Consider the following 21765-nt stretch of genomic DNA (forward strand, 5'->3'; position numbering starts at 1 on the left):
TCGTGTCAAGTGATGGGTTGTTTCCCCAATTCAATGAACCAATGGCAAAGTTTGAGTTTATTTGACCAATCGAATTGAGCCGTTCAATCACATGACACGGAAGCAAAGATTTCGAAGTGGACAAATTTAATGTTTTTCATTAAATTGATGGACAACAAACGCTTTTTCCATTTCCATGTTTACATTGTTCATTTACGTTGGTGCAAGGATTCAAATAAATCGCAACTCCAAGTACTTGAATAGCTTTTTTTACATCATTCTTATTCAAGTTACAGCAATTATTTGGTGAGTTTGAGCATGGATAAACTTGGAGTAAAAAAATACCTCAGACTTGAAACCCAACTGTAAAAACTTAATACTGGAGTCCTGATTGAGGACATTAGTGATGAATTTCTTCCTGGAAAAACAAGCTCAAGCAGAATACACATTCATATTTTAATATATTAATAATAAATACATCTATACAAAAAAGTATATAATGATAAAAAAAAGGTCCAAGTCCCAGATGATGAGTAATAAGAGTCTTTGTGGATCCAGCTGCCGGTCTAGCTGACGGACTTAAGCCTAGACCAAGGGTTGGTCCCACGTACCTCCAGCGGGGGGTCATTTTTAAAGATGTGGTTGCACATATCGTCCAACGGTGGCTCAGGGTCTGCCGTCGCAAACCGTGCCGCCTCCTCCACCTCCTTCCGAATGGCCACGTCCAATTCCTAACGAGTGTCACCAATAAAAAGTGCACATTTATTCACAATGTTATCAGACACGGCTACTTCTGGGTAGCAGAACAAGTGACTGGCACTGGTCCAACCTTTAACTAATATCACACATGACTAATTGTCCAATACAAGCATCGCAAACACACCGTACTTGAAGATGAAGCGCAAAAATCTCAAATCCTTACCTTGAGTTCTTCCACGGATGCCATGTTGTTGCTGAGCATTTGCTCTTTCAATAGAGTGATGGGGTCGTTTTTGCTGCGCACTTCCTGGACCTCCTCCCGAGAGCGGTAACTGCAGGAAGTGACATCACAGCCTATCAGGGTTCAGATGTGAATGATGGATCAAAGACTTGTAGAAAAAGACGATTCACAAAAACACCAGCGGCACGCTCGCCTTGTGGCCACAACATTCAGGTTTGCAATTTGTTTTCTGACCGACAAAAACAGGCAAGTGATGTGAGAAGAGGCTCACCTGACACCAGGATCACTCATACTTGTCCATTGGTACCGATAGGTCTGAAGCTCCATCACAATTGGACCCTGAAACAAAAGAGTAAATGCACGATGGCACCAAACAAAGCAGGGAAGGCGTTTGGGTTCTGTCCCCGACCGTCCAGCGTGGTCATCGCTCGCCTTCTCACCTTTCCGGCTCGACAGAAGTCGGCTGCAAACTTGACCGCCTCTCTCACGCACAGGACGTCCATCCCGTCCACCTGTGCCAGAAAGACTTCACATCAGAATCACAAAGAAAAACGAGGACTCACCTCCTGTCTAGCGTGTCATTTGCGTGTTGTGTGCGCAGTATCATACATGAGCATCAGACAGCTGGGTACATGCTCACACCTGTAACTGCCAAGACGCAATGAAGGCGCCTTGTTCTAGTCTAGGCCCGTTAGCGGGGCGGCTCCAGCGCACGGTATCGCTGCAGCCCGCGACCCCAGGACCAAACAGTTTCACTCTAATGTCTCGCATAGTCGTGGGTGCAGAAGCTTCTAGAGCAACAAGAAACAGGCTCGGTTGCTCATATTCAGCTTTCCCCTCAAGGTTAGAAAGCATCAGAACACAAAGCATAACTGACCCATATTTAACCCCAAGAGCAGTTTCGTCAGCGCCCTTATGCCGGCTGGAAGGAGGCGAGTTTCATAACATTTGTAAAATGAACATCATGAATGTGCACAAGGTGACCAATCTCACTCTCATGCCCGGGATGTAGTCTCCTCTCTTGTAGTAGTCGGGCTGGCCGACGCCCGCTCCGTCGACATGCCCATGCTGTACTGGTTGTTCTCACCGATGAAAACGCACGGAAGCTTCCACAGGGCGGCATGTTGACAGGCCTCAAAGAGCTGCCACTGTTTGGCGTTTCGAAGAGCAAATATTTTAAAGTTACAGGTTTCCATTGGAAAATAAGTAAAAAAAGAATTGATGAAAGTAAAGCTTGGCTCTTTATAAAAAACAAATAAAAATAGTGAATCTTTTCACTTGACCCCGGTTTTTAATTTTACTAGCTTGTTCACGTTACTTCAAGTCATTCTCTCCATTTGAACTCCTTGACTGCCATCTTGTGGCGTCTGTGCGCAATTACAACCCCATTGAAATCAAAGTTTACCATTGGCTTTCTACCATGAATATCAATGCATTATTAAAAATCCTTATTGGAAATTTAGATTAATCGTCCATGTATTTATGCATCATTTCATTACCTGATTGGCGGCGCCGTCGCCGTACAGCGTCACACACAACTGAGTGTTGCCTTGGTACTGACATGCCAGAGCAATACCGGCACCCAGTGGGACCTGAACACAAAACACGCCAGTCCGTGGTTCTGTAAGGACAGTGGACACCAGGCCACATGAAGCAAGAAGGAGCTACAAATATCTTCCGATGTTTGTGTGTTGCCTGAATAAAGGTTTAGGAACCGTTGCAATCGTTTTTTTCCCCAGAACATGCAGGTTGGCCCATGTTGCCTGACGCACCTGCGCTCCCACAATGCCGTTTCCTCCGTAGAAACGCGGCGCGTACATATGCATGGAGCCGCCTTTGCCTTTGGAGACGCCGCCTCTTCGACCTGCGCGGCGACACAGCTGAGAATCGGCGGCAAAGCGCTCGGCTTCTCGCTAACTCGGTCCTACCCGTCAGCTCGCACAGGATCTCCTTGACAGACACGCCGCGGGTGTACGTGTAGGCGTGTGCGCGGTACGCCGTGATCACGTGGTCACTGGGGTTGATGGCGGCCTCCACGCCTGCAGCACACGCTTCCTGCACAAAAAACAAAGTTGAATTTTTCCACTGTGCATCAGATTTGGATTGCTTCCTTTTGAATAGAGGAAGCGTTGCCTGATGGGAATTTTGTGACCAATCCATTCTCGTATTAATTTGTTCCCCACCTGTCCGTCAGACAGGTGGCAGAAGCCCCGTATGATCTCTGCTTGTACAACTGATCGGCCTTGAGTTCCATGCGCCTGACCGTCTGCATGGTGCGGTAATACTGCAGGCCCTGCTCGCGCGTTAGCGTTGCCTTCACTGGAGGCCCCTCCTCCAAGCAGTGCAGATCGCATTTCTGTTGGTGGGATTAAAAGAGTACAAAAATCTGTTTCTGGTGCACATTGCCGTACCCCGATGAAGATCAATTGCTTCTTCAGCTCACCTTGATGTCCAATGCCACCTGAGGTGTAAAGTCAGCGGAGGAGCGGGAAGCAACGACACGGGCAGCCTGGAGAAACGGAGACACAAACTATTAGCACACCAAGCCCAGAGTAGTGACCTTTAAGTCTGCATGTTAGCTTGCAAGTCAACAGTGATGCTAGAAATCACATGGGGGCGCTATTGACACCCCTCCAGCACAAACATGAGCCCCCTTTCACGCATCTACATATGTAAATGCATGCGTTGAAAAAAAGCCTAATTAAGAGTCTTTATAAAGGAAAACGTTAGTGTCAGGCAAACAAGTAGTAGATGTGGACGCCAGCATCTCCGCTCCTTACTGCTGCGGCTGCTAATGATGTGCTAGCTAAGAGCGTCGCGCTAGCTCTAAGGGCGACTACCGGCGGAGGTTTGGGCGGCAGGCGCTGAGTCTGTGCCAAGTCGGGCGCCGACGGTGAGGTTAGACTGACGTACTCAGACAGGCCGATCAGCAACTGGGGAGCACAGGAGCCAACCAATCAGAGCGCTCAGCACAAAGCTTCGAGCCCAAAACGGGGAGTGAGCGAGGCCGGCTGTGTATAATTGATCATTTGAGCACGGACTGTGCATTTACACTGATATGAGATTATTTAAACAAGACCACTTCCCAGGATTTATCCGAATTCCTGAGGGAAATGTCACAAAATTCCATTCACCATTAACAGAAACTAACCCAAGCAAACTTTCCTCCCGTTAGCTCTGTTGGATTCAATTTATTTTCAGGATTAAATGAACAATTCTTCAGGACAAGAAAGGTATAGTGACAATTACTGCAAATATGGGGGAGATATTTGCATATGGACATGAAATGAACTGGCAAATTTAGAAAACGATTTAAGTATGAGTGTAACATAAGAGTGGTGAGCAGGCTTACCTCCGACACAGTTTGGGCTCCCTGGGGTTCCAGTCAAGATGGAAGGGGGACAAGAAGAGGCACGACATCAATTTGGATTTGAGAAGCATACAACACTGAGGAAAAACAACTTGTGATACATTTTGTAGGTAGGAGAAACAACGCCTTTAAGCAGGATTAAACTATTTTCTTGGCATTTCTTATTTCTAGTATTGTTTTATTTTATATTAGAAGATCGTTTCATTGAAGTCATGGTTTTGGAACCTTGGTCGTGTTTGGTCTTGCTAATACATAGTTGATTTGTGACGTATGCATTTGAAGTCACAACACGGGAGTCACCCTATGACCTCAAAAGTCACCAAGAGGGCAATTATAAATAGTTACGAGTGTGCTATGACAAGGTCAGCCAGCATTCAGCCTGACCAGCGGTCGCAAGCTAGCGCGGTTAGCATCTTCAGCTCGTCCGGCAGAGAGGGACAAAAAGCCTCCTATTTGACGGCAACACTCACCGCAGTCCTGCCGGTGATCCGACACAACGCGTTGGAGAGGAGGCTCAGCAGGTTCTGCATGCTAGCAAACGGCAGGAGGACTCTTTAAGAGGATTAAAGGCGAGTTGCGGTGTCCGCGAGGCGGCGGTGCACGGCTCCTGTCCGTTCCTGAAAGGACCCCGATCGAGAAATGACGTGCGAGTGAAAGTAGTTCCGCATTAGCTTTTATTGCCTGCGTAACACTCCGCCCACTTCACATATATTTACAATAAACTGATAAAGGATTTTTTTGGGGGTGGTTTATCAAACTGGCAGTCACGCCTGGTAGAAAAATGTAGTTGGATTATTTCAACTGCTAGAAATTGGGAGTACAGTGATCCCTCGCTACTTCGCGTTTCGTTTATCGTGGCTTCACTCCATCGCAAGTCAAAATAAAACTTCAAAATTGAGGAAAACATGTGTCTAACCTTTAGGACAATGTAGTATTGCTCCAAATGTTCGTTTACATTCCTTTAGAAGTCCGTTTTCGCGTGTTGGCACGATCGCGAATTAGCATCTTTCCGCTAACTCGTTAGCCTGCCCAGTACTTCTTGTTGGTGACCGTACTTCGCGGATTTCACTTATCGCGGGTGGTTTTTAGAATCAATCATCCGCGATAAATGAGGGATTACTGTAATAATTCATGTTCAATTTGGGCCCATTTACAACCATTGTGGTATGATTGGTCCTCAAGGGTGACTGCTTTCTATTATGTGGTCAGTTTTATCCTCGTTTGTCAAACAAGATGCATACGTATGAATTTATAGAAGTCATTTTCAGTCAACACTTGCCTGAACGTTTATCTGCTTTGCGCTGCCACCTGTGGATGACTGGCAGAAGTGAACCAAAAACTCAAGTCACACTTCAGTCAACTGTTTTGATTTTCTTTCTTTTGTGGAAATATGATGCAGTTATATTACAGGTATTCAAATGCCCCAGGTGGGTGGAGGAGACGGTAGGGGGTGAACCAAAAGCGTAGGGGGACACCAGACACAAAACACCAAGACAGACACCCTCAGAAAATCTCCAATAAATACTCGTAACGCACATTTTAAAAACAGATCAACTTTTTCTTCGTCCTTTTAGCAGCAAGTTGTGAGGGGAAAACAAATGAAAGGTAAACTCACATGTAAGTTGGTGGAGGGCTTTTTTTTTTTTTCGACTTCCTGTCACGTTTTTTTCTTTTTCCTTCCGGCCTCCCTGGCCAAAAATATATGCCCGCTGTGGTGCGCCTGTGTCACAGACCAATCAATCCCTTTTCTCTTGTCCTCGTTGGGCAGCCGGTGTCGGGGCACACACAAACAAGCATTCCCGCTTCCATTCACACCTATGGACAATTTACAGTCTTCAATTAACCGAACATGCATGTCTTGGGCATGTGGGAGGAGAACACGCAACGTCCACAGAGAAAACCCAAATTCAAACCCAGAACATCCTGTGAGCGTGAAGCGCTGACCACAACTCCCATGTGCTGCCGTTCGAAAGACTCAATGTATAAAATAGATCCTAAAATGTCTTCCACGTGAAATAATGTACAAAAACTTCATCGATATAAATTACATCGCTCAGTGATGATGACGACGACAACAACGAAGCAAATGGCAACGGGCGTGACGAGAAAGTAACTTAACCGCAGGGCCACGGATGACCCGACGGGAATGCGTGGGAGACCGGGCGGCAGGTTTTCAGGGGGAAAGGGCAGAGAGTCAACAGTCAAAGTGCATCTCCAGCGAGTCATCAAAGGCCCGGCCATCATGGCCCGCCGCCGACAGGAAGGCAGTGGCGACCGGCGAGCCCGTGGCAGCGGCCACGTTGAGCAGGGCGGCGCCAGGAGGGCCGCCGGCCGGGCCCCGCAAGGCGGCAGCGGCGATGCTGGTGAGGTTGATTCCCAGCGTCAGCCGCGTCTGCTCCAGGGCCTTTTCGGGCACGGCGAACGCCTCCAGCTTCTTCTCGCCGTTCGCCATGTATGAGTTCTGGCAGCCGCGGCAGATGCAGTCCTGGCACGCCTACAACACGCATCGATGACAGACTTAGACTTTGATTCAACTTTATACATCCCTTGGGATTTTTTTAATTCTATGATGCGTGCAAGGTTGCTCACCTTGCGGTTGGAGTAGCAAGGACAGCGCTGCCCCCTGCAGGTGAGCACCGAGGGGTTCTGCGTGGCGCGCCCGCACTTGCAGCCTTTCTTCTCAACAGGCTTCTTGTACAGCGGCTTGGAGGGGCTCGCTGGGTGACTGAGTGGGTGAGCATGAGGGTGGGGTGGCCCGCGGGGCTGTGAGCGGGCTTTGGGGGCCCTTGCCTTGGCTTTCTTGGCACCCCCATGGTGATCCCCCGCCTTCTTGGGCGGCTTGCCGGACCCTAGCGGCCCTTGCCCACTTTGGGGGGGGCCGCCGTTGGCCACGGGCGCCAGATGGAAGTGGGGCGTGGCGGCAGGAAACTCGTAGACGGGGGTGGTGCCCAGGCGGGGGCCGCCGTCAGGAGGGGGTCCCCGCAGGAGGCTGTCGATGGGGAGGGGCCGCACCTTCTCGCTGTCGCTTTCTGAGCGAGAACGCTTGCGGTGGCAGCGAGGGGGTCCTTGAGGGACGGCAGTGGGTGACTGAGGGGGGAGCTGCGGGTGAGGGTGGTAGGGGTGACAGCTGCTCTCCAAAGGTAGGGCGGGGCAGAAAGGCCCGTTGACCGACATAGGCGTGTGGGGGTCGTCAGGCTCAGTGTCCGTGTCCAGAGTCCGCAGAACCTCCTCCACACTCAGCAGCAGCGGCCCCCCTCCGTGTTTCAACTCCTCACCGAAGGCGCCCATGTCGCAAAGGCTCGCCAGCCCCCCCGCCGGGATCTCCTCGCAAAAGTCCTCCCGCTTGACGACCGCCCTGCCCGGATCCAGCGAGGCGTCCAGTCCGTTACAATCGTGAAGCCCGTTGACGCCGGCCGGGCCGATGACATCGCTGCCGCCGTCGCCGCCCTCGTCGGGATGCGGTGCTTCCCCGGGCGGTGCCTCCGCTTCGGCGCTGGCGTCAGGCTCGGGTTCGGGCTCGCTCTCTGCCAGCCGCAGGCCCTCGTTGAGGACGGCCCGCAGGTCGGGCGAGTCGGCGGCGGCGGCAGCGATGTGAGTGGCGAGCGGCGAGTGTGTGATATACAGGCACAACTTGCGGTAGCAGCGCACCAGCAGGGACAGCTGCCGGTTCTCCTGGAAGCGCGAGTAGTCCTTGCACCAGCTGCACGACGGCTTCAGCTGCATCCGCTGACCTTTGCACCCGCGGCACACGTAGTGCTGACACGACGAGTTGGTGGGCGCCATGGGGTCCTGCAGCAGGTTACCTGCGGGGCAAGATGGAGGTTGCTGTCATTAATCCCCAAAACAAAAATAAGAATCACCAATTTTATGCATTCTCACCCAAGAATTATATCGTTTCCCTTTTTTTTTTGGAAGCTATCCTTCATTATGGTCCCATTGTTGTGCTCATGGTGAAAGCTTGGTCCAATATAAAAGTAGTGCTTTGGCACTACAGTGCACATGAGACCCTTCCTTTCATCATTCACTAGCATCATGTCTGGAATTGATGAACTTCTCCTCCTTCCTGTCTCCTCGCAGCTGCCTCGAGTGTGTTTATTGATATTCCGCGGCGACAAGCGTTCTTTGAGCGCCGCTTCCTTAGCAACGCTGGCAGGCCGCTAACGTCTGCAGCTGCAGGCGGGAAAAAGGAAGGCGGGCCATTGATACAGCTCGGATGGGGCGCTCTTATATTGATCATTCATTCACTCAGAGGGCTCAATGCGAAAGACAAGTCAGATCAAACCATCCTTCCATCCATCCTTTCGCTATAAGTGGTCTTTTTTTTGGGGGGGGGGGGGGGGGGGATTTTTTTTTATAATAGCACGATGGCAAGACCAAATCTGAGAGATGTTATCGGAAACAGCTCTCATTTCTCGACAGCAAGAGTGAGAACAGGTGCGAAAGAATGTTCGAATAAGTGTAAATAAAAACTATTTTAGAACATTCCAGCAGATGGTCCCTCCCTATGTCCTTTTTTCTCCCACCTAGTCTGAACATCCCGCAAATAAACAAGCATTCACTGTTCCACTTGCAGGCCAGGCTGAGACAAACATTCACACTCACACCAACCGCCAATTAAGAGCCTTTTATAATTCGAGGGGGCTCCGGAGTTGCATCCAGAACGTCTGAATTGTGAGGCAGACGTGCCATCATTCCTCCATTCAACAACTGCCTGCAGCAATAAATAAAAAAAATCTATTTTGCCAAAATAAAAAAAAAAATCTGCTCGAGTCACGCAGAAATCCGAAGGACACTGCACAAGAGCACAAAGGGGGTGTGTCGTGCTGCCGTAAGATGCGTTCGCTACCTCCGGGAAACCCGAGCTACGAGACGACAATTGAATCACTTTTCCTTACGATTGTGTTGCTGACGTGCTAACAGGTTGAAAATAATGTTTTTCGACAATGTAATAAAGATTAAACACATATCGCGCCGCGGCTCTGCCGTATCAGTGAGATGCAAGAATGTAAAATAATGGAACGGATACGTCTAATACGACGTCACAATACGTGATACAAAGTGGTTTAAGACAATTATTTTGATACGGTAGCTACACTGCCACTGAATTTGGATTTACTCGTTATATTTTGGTCTTCCGACAGCACTTGAACGCGGCGTCGGCGAAAGCGCTCGCATGGCAGCTGACAAGCACGCAAGTACAGTAGTTACAGTCAATTGTGCAAACACAAAACCGTGCTCCACGCGGTTCGGCCCAATTATGGTCGTCTTGCACTCACCGCAGACTAAGCAGGACACGGACTGTCGGAAGAAAGGCAGCAGCTTGCACAGCTCGGCCAGGGCGCGGGGGTCTCGGGGGTCGCACTGCAGCACCGATCGGCTCGCAGACACGTAGAGCGACGTCGCGTTCACCGGGTTCATCGCAGCGGCCTGACCCGGCGAGCCGGTCCGCTCGGTTCCGATGCGTTCAAAACAGCAACACAGTGTCCGGGAAACACAAACACGACACGCGGCGAATGCACTCTGGGGGCTTTGAAGACAACATAGAGAGTCCGGATCTTAATCGCGCTTCCTCAGTCCCATCCCGAATACATCTTCAATGCCAAGTCGTTCACCAGCAGGCCCTGGTTCGATTCGGTGGAGCATAGTGTGCAAACCGGAGCGTGGACGACGCTTCAGAGCCGCGTTGCCGGGGATCTCACACGGGGGCTTCGGTGAAAAAAATGACAGGCTTTGCTGCGGCTGCCCCGCGATACATCCATAGTCGCTGTGCGCGCTGGTCTCGGATTTAAAGGCGGCCGCCGTGCTTGTGTCACGTAAGGCGGGCTCGGTACCGGACCGGTTGGATTCCGCGTCTTGTTATTGTTCGCAGAGATTCATGGCGGCCCACAACAAACCAGAAGGCCGCGGTGTCGCCAACCAAGTCTCCTCGGGCCAGAAGGAGCACCGCTTGGTCGCCGCCGACCACGCAGTTGGCTTCGGATAGATTTACGCTTCGTCAAGGGAGAATTTCGCGGCTCCTCCGGTTCGGTTGAGACCGGAAAGCTGTGGGTAGCGAAAGCCTCGGGCTCTTGTGACTGCGCTAGCCACCAGAGCTACGCCGGAAAGTGGGCGGGAAAAGCAGGCCGCGGGGGCTCTTCACGGTTGTCAGCGGGGCTCAACTCTTTCTTTCGCTCCTCTCGGTGGGCTTGCGGCGTCCAAAAGGAAGCTCAGAGCCGGAATAAAATCCTCTGCAAACCTCGGTGGAGTCAACGGCGAAGAAAATGAATTTAGTTTGTTTTTGTGTTGGATGCTACAGCTAGCAGCGGCGTATTCCTCATACCGCCCCTCGCCTTTCCCACACACGTCCACGTGGGGGTGCTGTGGTGCAAATCTCGCGAGGACGCCTATGACGTAAGTTGACGTCACGGAGACGCTCATGAATGAACAAGCTGATAGAGATCTTTTTTTTTTTTCTAAAATGTTACACCTCTACTAAATTTGTCACGGAAATCAATAAAACCTGCCAACCCTGTTCGTTGTGATATTTTTTATAAATGATCTTTTTTTTTTTTTTTTTTAGTCATGGCAGTGCTCCAGATAATGTATGTGAAACAGTTTGTACTACTATTTTATAGGCAAAGGAAGCAGATGTTTGTTGTTGTTCGATGCTGTAGTGGAATCCAACATTCCGCCTGTCTTGCAGTCGCAGCGTCAGCTCCAGGAGGCAGACAATCACGCGGTGCTTTGAGCAAAAACCACAAGATGACAGCAATCAGCATGCCTTCCTGTAAACCACAAAAAAAAAAAACACAACATTGCAGGAGGTTTCTTTTGATTAGGATTGCCCCTGGAACTTGAATGACCCAGCATGGGTGCTGAGTGGAGCAAAATCACTCATCAAGCAATTTAATTCTTTGGTAGCATTGTAATCAAAAGCGGTGGGTCAGTCCCTGCTTGCACAATTTAAATTAACATTGTGAATTTAATAGTCAACCAAAATCGTTTTCATCCTAATGGTACAATTGTCTACAAGGAAGCTGAAGTGCGTTCGACTGTTAAAAGCTTTTTACACGCTGCATTAAGTTGCTTCCAATCTGGATTCAACGTGAACTATATCAAGTGGCCAATAGCTGACACGGCTGCTCTCCCATGTTAAGAGTTAAAAGAGAGTTTGTATGGTCGGAGGAAGACGAAGCCAGGCTGCTCAAAGTGTTGGTGACATTTCAAGAGTTTCAATGACTGTTGGAATGCTAACAGCACAAAAGCAGAATACCGTTCCCACAGCGTGCTAAGAGGAAATGGAGGAGGAAGAGGAGAACCATGCATGCACACTCAATAAGGATATGTGTTGGATATTTTGATTTAGCCTATATCTCAAATTTAATTGGAGTGCACAGAGCTGTAAACATGTTGCATAAATTGGTTGGAAAAGTTTGTTAATTGTGTTTCATGGTAGCCATGCAACCTTGTAATGTGGAACCATTATACATTGTGAAAATAAAAGTAGACATTCAAAAATTCAGTTTGCATGATTTACAGTCTGTTCAAAATTCTCAGAAACTTAAAAAAAGCGTCAAGCTTTTTGTCACTCCCAGTTACTGTAAGAGACACTCAAGATATGGAATTCTCCTGTATGCTAAAAAAAAACAATCAAAAATGGTGTCACCACCACGGCCGTCATGGCTCCTTAAATATGCTAATTCATCACACATTCTCTTTGTCTTCCATTAAGAACACGTCGGATTATCTTCCGAATATGTCCATGTGGTTCACCAACTGAACACATCTCTCCAGAGTTGTTGTGCCAATATCTATTTATAATTTTTAGCACAAATATTTGTTTGGTATATTTGTTGCTTTTTAACATTAGTAAAATAAATGCAGATTGTATCTTGGGGTAAAATACAAAAGCTATTAAAGTGGGGCCAAGATCTCAAGATCTTGCTGGTGTTCCTGATTGTAGTGCTACTCTTGCCCATTAGGTGTTGCCAAATATGAGCAAAGAAAATGTAATTTTTCTTGAAGGAAATAATAGATAAAAAAATAATAAATAATAATAATAATAAAAGCTATAAGAGCAAATAGCGGATAACAGCATAGTGTGACTCAGCTGAACACAAACCCACGCACACACATTTTGTGTCCTTCCTATTTGCGTGGAGGAGGTAGAACACACACACAGGAAGGAACCGCCGACACGTTTGCAAATCATGAATGATGTCAACATTCTTCATCGGAAACGTCCCTCATTTAGCACTTGTTTGACATTTGACATGATTTTTCTTGAGTGTGGGTGTGTACTGTGGCGTATTTGCTTAGTGCTACCACATTAATGCTAATTACATAAACGTACAAATATGTATCAACTCAAGGTCTGACAAGGTCTTCAATAACTCATACCTAAATATGAAAGGCTAAATCCGAATTAAAAGTCTAAAATTCAATCGAATAACTCCACAAAAGTGCATTCCGCTAGAATTGCCGAGAGTTGAGGAGATGAGGAAAGCAGAAATTTGTGGAACTTGACATTGTCTCCATGTGAGGAAAATGAAGAATTTTTTTTTTTTGGTTCACACAATGATCCGGTGGTGACGCACACACTCGTGATGTGTTCTCAGCTCCTTTCACAAGACGCCTTTCTGACTCAATGTGTCACGTCATATTAACTGCATTGACATCGATGACATCACTCCCTACAAAAAACAACTAAAAAACTGCTTTTATAGTTTTGATGTGTTACGAAAAGCCCGTAGTTGAATTTGATTAAACTATATGATGCTCAAGCCGATCAAAGTATCAAGCAAGGACTTCCACAAAGGAAGATGAGACAAATGTGGAATTCCCGCAAAGGACTCTGCAATTTGTACAGATGCGGCATCCTGTCATGAAATCTTATTTTCAACTGGTCCAGTTTTGACATCACATTCCTGGGGACCATGCTTTCTGAGAACAACCCACGTTCGAGTTTCCCTTTCTTCATCTGCGTGTTGATAAGAAAAGCTAAAAAAAAAAAAAGCTTAACTCCAGTGGAAAGGTCGCTTTGGGCTTCTACGATGTTGCTCACTTTCGTGATTCCGGAAAAGTGAGTGTCAGCTATTCAAAAGAAGCGAATCTGGAGAGAGAAAACTGAGGGAGGATGGATGATGAAACCCTGACACGACTTCACTTCTGCTTTTTGATGCCATAAATTAGGCCGTCTAAGAGTTCTTGCTTCAGGAACATCTCCAACACTCAAACGAGATAGCTTCGGATCATTTTTCAATTCTTGCTGTCATTTCTCGAGCCGGTGTCAAAATGCTCAACACAAGAAGCCTTCAGAAGACTTTTTTGTTGGCCGCCGTTCTGGTGGCTTTGGTCCAGCTCGGACACGGACAAGGTAAGTTGATCTTTTGATTTTCGTTGAAGGACCACGCTAACGTCTGGTTGCGTTTGGGCCCAGTAGGGAAGGCCACCGAATGTTGCAAGAAGGTGAGCCCTAAGGAAATAACAGAGGAAGTGTTGGCGTATCAAGTGGCGATTCCTCAACCTCCGTGCTTGCCCGCTGTCATGTGAGTACAACTTCAGCAAAGTAAAAAATCATAATAGCTGCTCATCTGCACTTCAAGACGACTGCCAAACAAGCTCAAATCAAGCTAACGACGCTAACCGTTGTCCTCCTGCAGTTTCTACACCAAAGACAGCTTCTACTGCGCAGCCATCCGCGCCCCGTGGGTCCGCCAGAAGGTCGCCGCCATCAAGTGAGTTGCACCTTCGCCCTCATCTCCATCATTCATGTTCATCATCATCCTCATCCTTCCCAAATTTCCATCCTTGCAGCGCCGCCAACGCTTTGACCACCAGGTTGCCGTCCAAACGCTCGCTGCGTCCCGTCATCGCTTCCACCGCCTCCGCCCCTTCATCAGCTCCACCATCCTCATCATCCCCTTCATCCTCCTCCTTCTCCCCTCGCCTCCGTCCAACACTTCACTAAGACGACGAGCACTTTGTTGAAGATTGAATCACTTTAGCGTCTTACAATTATTTATTGGTTCACCAATCGAGTGTTTATTTATCAGCATCATGTTACTTTGTAACTTATTCAGTATCTGGAAAATGGAACACTATTTATTAATGTTGAGATGGACATGTTATCTATGAGCGGTTGCAAATAAAAAAAAATTGAACTTATAGATGACTTGTGTGGAGTTTTCATTTATATTTCCAAAAAGTGTTTAAGCAGCGGCAGCCAACGTCCGTCCAGGAGCTGCTGTGGACCACAACTCATGTCTTGCTCCTCACGTCAATAAGATGACATACACTTTAAAGACCAACACTACAGTCCCGTTTCTTGTAATTTCATTCTCATCAGTTTCGTTCCTTCTGACCTTCTTATGGCCAATCCGTGACGAGCACAGAAGTCACAGAACACCGCTCGGGTTCTGATCGGGAGGGTCGTCCCTCCCAGGTTATTGGCCACGTGAGCATGAATGAGGGGCTCTCCAGTGGGAGAGTTCTCGGGCAGGCTCACAAAAAGCTGCCGTTTGGTGCACCGGTAAAAACAACAGTCGGGACCTGAGTCAGTCAGCCTAAGGCAAAAAAGGCCACGTCCCTTATCTGAGAAGACTGTGGGCCAAAGACCCTCAACGTAATGAGAGGGATGAGCTAAGAGCAGATAAGTTAGCACAGGAACACAGACGATGACACCTGGATGACGCCAAAATGAGTTGTGGGACTTGACATTGTTTCCATGCGACTCATGTGGTGACATGTCATGAAGAAACTGATGACAAGGGGAAAATAAAAGGAGTCCCACAATCATCCAGTGGTGACGCACCCCCCCCCCGACGTGTTATCGGCTCGTTTCACAACAGACAGTTGCTGTCGTGGCCCCAAGCTTGGTTCCAATTGCGATATTATTCCAACAAAAAACAAATATGTCTTTTCAGTTTAAACATACTTATAAAAAAAGAAATATATGAACTTATATAAAAACTTGTTTAAAAAATGGTTTTAAGTGTCTGCTTTGTGGCGACAATGACACATTTTAATTCTAAATTGATGTTACGTTCAAATAAAGAAGCAACTTAAGTGTTTAAGAACCACATCTGATTTTAAAAATCAATGGATGGGCCGGGTTCATTAAAAAAAAAAAAACGTATAAATGTGTGTGTGTACATGTATATATGTATATATGTACATATATATAAATATATATATATGAATAATACACATTCATATGCATATATGTATATGTATACATATCTAAATATATATATGAACAATACACATTCATATGTATAATTTTTTAAAATTAATAAATAATGATAATATATGTATATATATATATATACATATATATTAAGAAATATATAAATTTGATATATATATATAATATATAATTAATTAATATAAATATATATATGTAATTAATTCATTCATATTAATTTTATATATATATATATATAATATATCTAATATATATATGTATATATAATTTATATATATATATATATATAATTTAGATATTTCTTAATGAATATATATCTATGTATATATGTATACATATCAATGTAGATGTGCCAGGTTCATAAAAAAATACATAAATTATATATGTATAATTTTATTTATCATATATATATAATTTATTTACATATGAATGTGTATTATTCATATATACTGTATATATATATATATATATATATATATATATATATAAAATTTATATATTTTTTAATGAACCTGGCACATCTACATTGATTTTTAAAAATCAGATGTGGCTCTTGAACACTTAAGTTGCTTCTTAATTTTTATTTAAACGTAATACTATATATATTACTTATTGAATTCTCTAACTAAGTAAAATAAGACTGTTAAATCATGGTCTAGGTTCAATCATTCATTTTAAATTTCATTCGTAAAGTTTCACGTTAATTCTGACATAAGGGCGTTCGTCAGTCCTCTGTTCCTATTTTCCTCAAGAGGCTAAAAAAAGAAAGCAAAGTGGGAAAAAGGTTGCATGCGGCTACTCCGACATTGGTCACTTTTAGTGTTTTCCGAGAATACAAGCACGCGCTTCAGTCATTCACAAAAAGCGAGCCTGGAAAGAGAAAAGCAAGCGGAAGGATGACTAAACCACGAGACAACTTGACTTCTGCTTTTCGCCGCCTTAAATGTGGCCGTCTTGACAGTCGTCGCCTCACTCACTTCTCCAGCACTCAAGCGAGATAGCTTCGAATCATTTTTCAATCCTTGCTGTCATTTCTCGTGCCCGTGTCAAAATGTTCAACACTGGAAGCCTTCAGAAGACTTTTTTGTTAGCCGCCGTTCTGGTGGCCTTAGTCGAGCTCGGACACGGACAAGGTAAGTTGATCTTTTGATTTTCGTTGAAGGACCACGCTAACGTCTGGTTACGTTTGGGTCCAGTAGGGAAGCCCACCGAATGTTGCAAGAAGGTGAGCACTAAGGAAATAACAGAAGAAGTAATCGGATTACGAGTGGACCGTTATGCTCAACGTCCGTGCTTGCCCGCTGTCATGTGAGTACAACTTCGTAAAAAATCCTAATAGCTGCTCATCTGCACTTCATGACAACTGCCAAACAAGCTCAAATCAAGCTAACGACGCTAACCGTTATCCTCCTGCAGTTTCTACACCAAAAACGGAGACTACTGCGCACATGCCCGCGCCCCGTGGGTCCGCCAGAAGATCGAAGCCATCAGGTGAGTTTCACGTTCATCCTCATTTTCATCTTCATCATGCTTATCATCCTCCTCATCCTCCTCTCACAGGAAGGCTGCTGCCGCCGCCGCTCAGGCTTTAACCACCAGCCCGCCATCCAAAAGCTCACTGCTCACCATCCTCACTTCCACCGCCTCCGCCCCTTCATCATCTCCACAATCCTCCCCTTCATCACCACCACTTTCATCCTCCACCTTCTCCCCTCGCCTCCGCCCCACCATTCATTAAGACGACGAGCACTTTGTTTGGAGTATGAAGATTGAGTCACTTTAGTGTCCGACAATTATTTATGAGATATTTAAGGCATTATTTATCGGCAAACCTTTATTTTGTAACTTATTTTGCCTCGTTAAATTTGTATTTATTTAGGATTTTACGAATTACTGGTGACTAATAAAAAAAAATAAAATAAAAAGTCAACTTGTCTGGTGTTTATATTGACAGTTTGGATGGAGTTTGGATTCAAGTGTTTTGTGAGTGGAACCTTTAGGTGGACGGCGATCACAGCAGAAGAGTCTCGGTCTGCAAGATGGACGCCGCTCGGGAGTTCCTGGGGAACGGGGCCGAGTGTTCGGGGGCCAGCGAGGCGGCGCGGAGACCGCACTCTCCCCCGCCCATGTAACGCTTGAGGGACAAGCTCCTGCGCATCCGTCGCAGCTCGCTCTGCACCTGCAAAACAAAAATCAATCAATCAAACGACACTGCAAACATTTGGAAGCGGCGGAAGACGAGCACGCTCACCTCACAGTTGAGAAAGCAGTACAGCACTGCCACAATGAGACCCTGAAAAGCACATTCGGCAAAGTTGGATGACCTCCAATTTGAAATCAAGCGATCACCACGGCAACGTGTCGAGCTAAATAACGTTTTAGTTTTGAGACCTGGAAGGATCCGAGCCCGAGCTCAAAGAAGATCTTGACGTGTCGTGTGGTTTTATCGCTAGGCTCCATCAGGTGGATGAAAACCACGTAGTTGATCCCGAACAACGGGATGAGCAAGAGGGTGGATTTGGCCAGACGCCTTGTGCACACAAGCAGGCAAAAGCTGAAGGACTTTTTTTGCATTGCTCGGCTGTAGTGTCATCGTTCCACCAATGGGGGGCGCAAATAAACTACAAATGAGGACGCGTTAAGTTTGCTGGAAGGAAGCTTACTTATACTGCGACTGCTCGTTGCCGCCCACGTTGGTGCAGCGCAGCTTCTGCACCAGGATACGAATGATGCTGATGAACAGGATGAAGTTCACCTGCCACGCAAAAGACGTTTTTGAACGCGCTCGTCCCGACCCTGAACTGCTTGCTGTGGAGTACGTACGACGACGCACGCCATGATGGGCCAGTCCAACACTCTGCTGGGGACGGGACTGTCGTTCCTCTCCCAGCACCTAAAACCGACCAATCATTCGTTAGCTTCGCATTTGTAGCTGCCGCCATAATGGAGCCAGGCTTGAAGAAAGACTCACCAGGTGTTATCCAGGTAGAGTCGACACAAAATCCATGCCACCGTGAAGACGGACGGGATTCCTGCAGGGCCCAAAGACCGCAAGTGTTTACAGTGAGGCTCGCCAGACGCCGCACACACACGCGGGCACGCACAAGATGGATGGTGTAAGCGGGGCCGTGTTTGGAACCGGCGGGGCTGAGTGCAAACACTTTGGCACCGAGACTAATGACAAGTTTTGTTCCCAGTGACGTGTTTTGGCAAAATGTCAGCGCAGTAGGCCAGTAATGTTTCAAATCGGGATAAGGATTGCAGAGTAGACGGCTCAACGTTATTTCTTATGACGCCAGCTCACGACGCGCGTGCTCGTTGGATACTTGGGTCACGGCGCCGGTGGGCATGTCCTACCCCAGCCAATCAGCATGTAGACGGAAAGGCGCGCCCAGCGGGCGTGCACCACCAGCAGCAGCGTGTGAAGGTAGAGCGCCTCCACCAGCAGCCAGAAGAAGTTGGCCATGATGGAGTAGTTCAGGAACACTAGGCTGCTCTTGCAGCCCACCTGCAAAACACACACACGAATGGAAGCGGAGTGTAAAGAAAAAGAAGAGCCGATGAATGGATGCGTCAGTGATGGATTGGCGCATGTTGATGATGTCACCAGCGATGGCTGAGCGGTGCAGTCGAGCTTGTCTTCTTCGCTGGAGAAGAGTAGAAGATCTTTGGTGAGCACCGCCACGCCCCTCAGCATGAAGGACGCAAACAGGTTGATGTGGATGTAGTTCCTCATGCAGTGCAGCCTCCTGAAACACACACATACACACACAAGCGCCTTAAGGAGAGATCTTAAAGCCAAGTTCCTCAGTTGACGTGATGGCGTGTACCTGAAGACAGCAATGATGACGGTGCTGCTGAGCAGGCTGATGAGAGACAAGCTGTGACCCAGCGTGGACAGAACCATCACCACTTTGTAGAACACCAGCTGAACACACATCATCGAGGTCAGGACTTCTTTGGCCATTTTGATAAACAGTTAGAAATGTCCACCTATTCCCTGCAAACTTTGAGGATTGTGTCGGGCTGAAGAGATTGTGAGTGTTCTGACACACAATGCGAGGAATTCGGACCCGGCTTGTGCAACGCGCACACAAAAACACACGTACGTATATACAAAGTGCTTGATTTCAACTCCCTCGCTCAAGTGTGTCTTCTTGTGCAGCAGCTGACTTTTTATGAGCCTCTTAGCTCCCAGATGGCCATTTTGGGAGACATTTTGTCTTTTTGACGTCTTTGGTTTTGCCCTGAGACACACACACAGGTGTGTGTGTGTGTGTGTGTCTGTTCTCCACTAAACGTTCTCCAGACGGAAAAGCCTGGAACGTCCAACAGGAAACAAACAGAAGCTTCCCTAAGATGAAGTCACGCACACCTGACAGCTCTGGACAAGATCTCATGCCAGGCGTGCGAGGGTGTGTGTGCGTGTGTGTGTGTGTGTTGTTTCTTTTTGTCTAAATAGCACCCTGTTCATCAGCGGTGACAAGACAAAGTCGTCTTTCATGTCTCCTTCCTCCTCACGTAAACACAGGCTGATGACGAGCCCTGACAGGAAGTCAGCACTTTTACCGCGCGGCCGTGTTGGCGTCGACCCAAAACATAATGCGCCCGGCATTTCGGGCTCACCTCGCCGGGTTGGTCGGTGTCGTTGGACGAGCAGACGGCAGCGATGACTGGGTAAACATCTGACCAACCTTCCAGGGTGCACTTCCTGCTAAGGTTTCCTACGACACATTGATGATCGTTCGATTTCTTCAAGCTGATGCGCCATGAAGAAACTTCTAGAGGCTCACCCTTCTTCCCAAACAGGTGCAGGAGGGGGGCGGGGCAGGGTTGAGTGACCACCTCGCCCACCGCCGCACTGCGCCAGCACGAAGCATTATCCCACTCGCCCACACAGCCTGAAACAGCCACAAAATGAACCCACTGAGCGCAAGTTATTCAAGTGGATCGAGAAGGTACCTGCGGAGGGCACTGCGAGCTGTTCCAGCCCAGCGTGGCACTCTTGACTCGCTTTCTTCATCTCCCAACTAAAATGGCACAGAGGGAATCTGCCCGCCGCCTGCTCGGACGCCAAGCAAACGACAACAACATTGGGAAAGAAGTCAAAAGTTTAGCTTCATGTTTTTCTGTAAAAGACAATTGCATCGCTCATCAGGTAAACACAGCTGGCAGCGTTAAAATCTTCCTCTTCTTTGTGTACACAAACGTGCATACGCATGCACACACAAAGTGCAAAATAAGAATAACACTTGAACTGATTGAGTCCGTCTGTCAAATGAACTTTACTGATAGTGACTGTGTGTGTGTGTGTGTGTGTGTGGGAGGGAGGGGCAGTTGGAGACTGTTTACATTGACACACTAAACCATTTATGAGCTGTCAGTGGGTTTCAGTCTGTTTACAACACACACACACACTCACACACACACATTCATGCACACATATTAATTAATAACTACAACTAGGGTGAAATAACATTGAAAAGAGTCGTTATCAGTGACGTAGTTTCAAATTTTGTGCACAAGGGAGGTTTGTTGACTCGTTGACTCGTGTGTGTACTTGATGTAAAAAAAAAAAGATAACATGGAGAAGATAAAGAAGATGAAACATTAACCAGACGCACCAGTAGCGAACTACGCAACTTTGTCACATAGTGCGAGAATGTGATGTCATGGGGCATGCGAATATGACGCCAGAATGCATGCAAAAGTGAGGACATGTATGAGAAAGTGACGTCATGAGTGATGTTAAAATTCAGGAAAAGACTAGATGAGATCAAGAAAATATGATCCTCAAGAAGTGTACAAAACAAAGATTGCATCCGGTGAGATAAGATGATGAGAAGGAAGATGATGACGCAGCAGTTGAGTGATGGTGTCATAGGACAAGTGGAAAAATTAAATTGCATGTCGCATGAGATACCTTGTGCGTGAGGAAGACGAGCATCAGGATGAACCTCATGATCTTCTCATCCAGGATTTTTCTTCTTCACGTCCGCTCCTGCGCTTTTTCATGAACTCACAACAAGTCCATCCAGTTGACTCGATAAAAAAAAAGTTTTCCGTGCATGTTCCGAGCTTCTCAGAGGTGCGTGCAGCACACATGAACGGCTTGAACTGCAGCTCACTGACTCCAAGCCGCGCGCGCTCTCGCCACAAATGGGAGTCGCGCGCAATCCTGCCTCCCGGGCCACAGCGACCTCTGGTGGGGGGAAAACCCCGCAAATTTAAAATGGCAAAGTGGTAGTCAAGCAAAAGTCATTTAAGTAATGAAAGTTATAGTTATCGTTG

General features: G+C 47.1%; 2 protein-coding genes and 1 pseudogene across 3 annotated transcripts; all 3 read right to left on the reverse strand.

The window, feature by feature from the left end:
- Positions 1–109: 109 nt before the first annotated feature.
- Positions 110–4942, reverse strand: LOC119138997 (annotated as a pseudogene).
- A 705-nt stretch (positions 4943–5647) lies between these two features.
- Positions 5648–10636, reverse strand: msl2b (MSL complex subunit 2b). Its single transcript, XM_037279792.1, has 3 exons — positions 9566–10636; positions 6879–8092; positions 5648–6783 (listed from the first exon to the last, which is right to left on the reverse strand). The coding sequence occupies exons 1-3, from the start codon at positions 9705–9707 to the stop codon at positions 6484–6486; spliced, it is 1656 nt and encodes a 551-aa protein (XP_037135687.1). The 5' UTR covers positions 9708–10636; the 3' UTR covers positions 5648–6483.
- A 164-nt stretch (positions 10637–10800) lies between these two features.
- On the reverse strand, positions 10801–21616 carry vipr2 (vasoactive intestinal peptide receptor 2). 2 transcript variants are annotated; one of them, XM_037279794.1, is made up of 14 exons: positions 21398–21616; positions 20437–20536; positions 20268–20375; positions 20101–20198; positions 19305–19402; positions 19082–19223; positions 18832–18982; positions 18446–18506; positions 18298–18367; positions 18138–18229; positions 17866–18004; positions 17726–17767; positions 17469–17653; positions 10801–11053 (listed from the first exon to the last, which is right to left on the reverse strand). In XM_037279794.1, exons 1-13 carry the CDS (start codon positions 21434–21436, stop codon positions 17486–17488), a joined length of 1308 nt encoding a protein of 435 aa, XP_037135689.1. In that variant the 5' UTR covers positions 21437–21616; the 3' UTR covers positions 10801–11053; positions 17469–17485. The 2 variants fall into 2 exon arrangements, with proteins under 2 accessions (XP_037135689.1, XP_037135688.1); XM_037279793.1 differs by having other exon boundaries at positions 20437–20539.
- Positions 21617–21765: the final 149 nt, after the last annotated feature.

This window comes from Syngnathus acus, chromosome 20 (genome assembly GCF_901709675.1).
Source record: "Syngnathus acus chromosome 20, fSynAcu1.2, whole genome shotgun sequence".
NCBI classification, from domain to species: domain Eukaryota; kingdom Metazoa; phylum Chordata; class Actinopteri; order Syngnathiformes; family Syngnathidae; genus Syngnathus; species Syngnathus acus.

Excerpts from the sequence above, each read along its gene's own strand:
- msl2b (XM_037279792.1), bottom strand. The coding sequence starts at position 9,707 with ATGAACCCGGTGAACGCGACGTCGCTCTACGTGTCTGCGAGCCGATCG. Across the intron at positions 8,093-9,565 it reads CGTGTCCTGCTTAGTCTGCG|GTAACCTGCTGCAGGACCCC; the intron begins GTGAGTGCAAGA and ends CTTGCCCCGCAG. Across the intron at positions 6,784-6,878 it reads CTTGCTACTCCAACCGCAAG|GCGTGCCAGGACTGCATCTG; the intron begins GTGAGCAACCTT and ends TGCGTGTTGTAG.
- vipr2 (XM_037279793.1), bottom strand. The coding sequence starts at position 21,436 with ATGAGGTTCATCCTGATGCTCGTCTTCCTCACGCACAAG. Across the intron at positions 20,199-20,267 it reads GCACCTGTTTGGGAAGAAGG|GAAACCTTAGCAGGAAGTGC; the intron begins GTGAGCCTCTAG and ends AATGTGTCGTAG. Across the intron at positions 18,983-19,081 it reads GCACCGCTCAGCCATCGCTG|GTGGGCTGCAAGAGCAGCCT; the intron begins GTGACATCATCA and ends TGTGTTTTGCAG.